Consider the following 2,260-nt stretch of genomic DNA (forward strand, 5'->3'; position numbering starts at 1 on the left):
GTGCAAAACTATGGATACCGAAGCTCTCCCGGTGATGGAAGAGTCGACAAACGGTTGGGTCAATTTGCTCTCTGATGTATGGCAAAATGTAAGCAAGGAACATTTACTTGGCTGCCAACTCTCACTCTTTGGAGTATTACTGACGTACGCCCTACTACCCGCTGGAGACACTCACCACGGAATTGCTATTGCCAAACAGCTCGAAGAAGTTTTAGAGCGGGCTCACGACGAGAAGTGGCGTGTTGGTGCGTGCGTGACAGACGATGCTGGGCAATGCGGACGAGCTCGCAGAATCCTAGCAATACGATGGCCACAGGTGGTCTTTCTGCACTGCTTTGCTCATGCAGTTAACAACTTGGTGAAAGCGGTGCTGAAATCTTCTTTTCGCGACGTGGCAGCTAAAGCAGCAAATGCGGTCAATGCTATCAATGCCTCATCGTCTAAGTGGCTCCCTCGTGTTCGCAAAATGATGAAAAAGCTCTATGGAAAGTCACTGGGACTTCGAACACTTTGCGAGACTAGATGGAATTCTATGCAAGGTTGCTTCGCGTCATTGCTGCGCGTCCAGACCGCCCTTCAAATGTTTTTTTCGCAAATACGAGAAAGATAGTGAGCTCCCTTCTACAGCGAGAGTTTTTGGAGATCTATTTTTCTGGGAAGAACTGAAGGAAGCAGAAGCCATCATTGCTCCACTGTCGTTTGCATCCTACCGTTTGCAGCGAGATGAAAACACGGTAGCGGATGTAGTGGTCTCATTTCGAGACATTTTCCGAGGATTCCAGCGCCACATCGTTCGTCATGATGCTCTCGATGTCTGTATTGAAGATCGCTGGGCGCAATGCGAACAACCGTTGTTCATGTTAGGCTTTGCACTGCACCCCGGGTGTGTAGATGCAGCTAAAGATCTGCCCCAAACAGCAGTAAGTGGCGTCGGCACCTTGTGCAAGATTGCAATTTACTACTACAGGCGGCTGTTTAACACCGAAGACACTGGGCATCTGAGACGTGACATGCTAGCGTGGATGAAGGGGAGGTTCACTCGCACAAAGTACAGTGAGTTCCCAAACGCGCCGTGGGAGTATTGGGAATGTGTCGCAACGGAGAGACCAAAGAGCCAATTACCGAATCTTGCAATGAGAGTGCTATCCATCGCAGTGAATACAGCTACCTGTGAGCGGCTCTTTAGTGAACTGGGCCTGATCCACACGGCAAAGCGGAATCGAATGGCGGCGAACAAGACTCTTGATTATCACATCATTGCCAAGCATGTACGTCAACGAGCTCACAAGTCTTCTGCTGGATCAGAGAACCCGAAGAAAAAACTGCTACTGTCCCCGACAGAAAGAGAGATCATATTCGACGTTGCAAATTCCTCTCATCTCTTCACACCATCTCCTCAACGCGGCGCTGTGATCGAAGAAGACGAAAGCGACGATGAAGATCCTGGAGATGGCGTAGATGGAGATTCAACTCTATCTCTCTGGGGCGATTTCCTTGACGAAGTATTCGAGGACGAAGAAATAGGCGCTGGATATACAGAGAATGAGACATTCACATCCACGGCAGAACCACAAGTTACAGACCGTTTGGTTGAAGACGAGCTGGATAACTTGATCGACGAGTTTGAGTTCATCCCAGAAGCGATTAAGCACACGATTCCAAACTTTAATGACCGAAACTTTCCTCAAGAACCCAAGACACTTCAAGGGTTCCGTGGCCTAAAGGCAACACTTGCTCAGTTGTTCGGTTGAACAGTGCAATCATTCATGTTAACTTCATATCAATACAACAACATTCACAGTGACAATTCTTCACACTCGAATCGCGTACTGTTGTAGATCACACTGGGAAAGGTCACCTCGGTTCAAATACCACGACCACGCGCGAAGCAGCAACTTCTTTGGTGGTGCTCGCGTCCTCGCACGGAGCCGGATCCTGCTCCTTGAGCCGCGGTCGTTGTCCGACTCGAGTGAGCGACAACCGTGCAGCAGCGGCGGCTCCTCGCCCGGATAGGCCGGGTCTTCTCAGTCTTTTGTTTGCTCTTCATAGCGTCACGAAGCCGCCGTACCGTCAGCGTTGTTGCCCAGCGTCAAGTTGGAGAACGTCATGTGCCTCACGTTGTTGCTGGGCAGCGGACAGAGAGTAAGTAGCCCAACATCTCGCTTATACAGCTCTCCCGCTTGAACACTATCATGTTGCTGGATGCATCTATCAGCTGCATTGGATCCTTGCGCGTGATGGCGTACGGTAGGGCGACGGC

The 2,260-nt window shown here is 50.2% G+C and overlaps 1 protein-coding gene across 1 annotated transcript; it reads left to right on the plus strand.

Annotated features, from left to right (window-relative positions):
* Nucleotides 1-482: 482 nt before the first annotated feature.
* Nucleotides 483-1,790, plus strand: PPTG_11593 (hypothetical protein; the record flags this gene model as incomplete). The annotated part of the gene is made up of 1 exon (XM_008907703.1): nt 483-1,790. The coding sequence occupies one exon, from the start codon at nt 483-485 to the stop codon at nt 1,749-1,751; it is 1,269 nt and encodes a 422-aa protein (XP_008905951.1). The 3' UTR covers nt 1,752-1,790.
* Between the last annotated feature and the right edge of the window lie 470 nt (nt 1,791-2,260).

Source organism: Phytophthora parasitica, assembly GCF_000247585.1.
Source record: "Phytophthora parasitica INRA-310 unplaced genomic scaffold supercont2.27, whole genome shotgun sequence".
NCBI classification, from domain to species: Eukaryota; Oomycota; class Peronosporomycetes; order Peronosporales; family Peronosporaceae; genus Phytophthora; species Phytophthora nicotianae.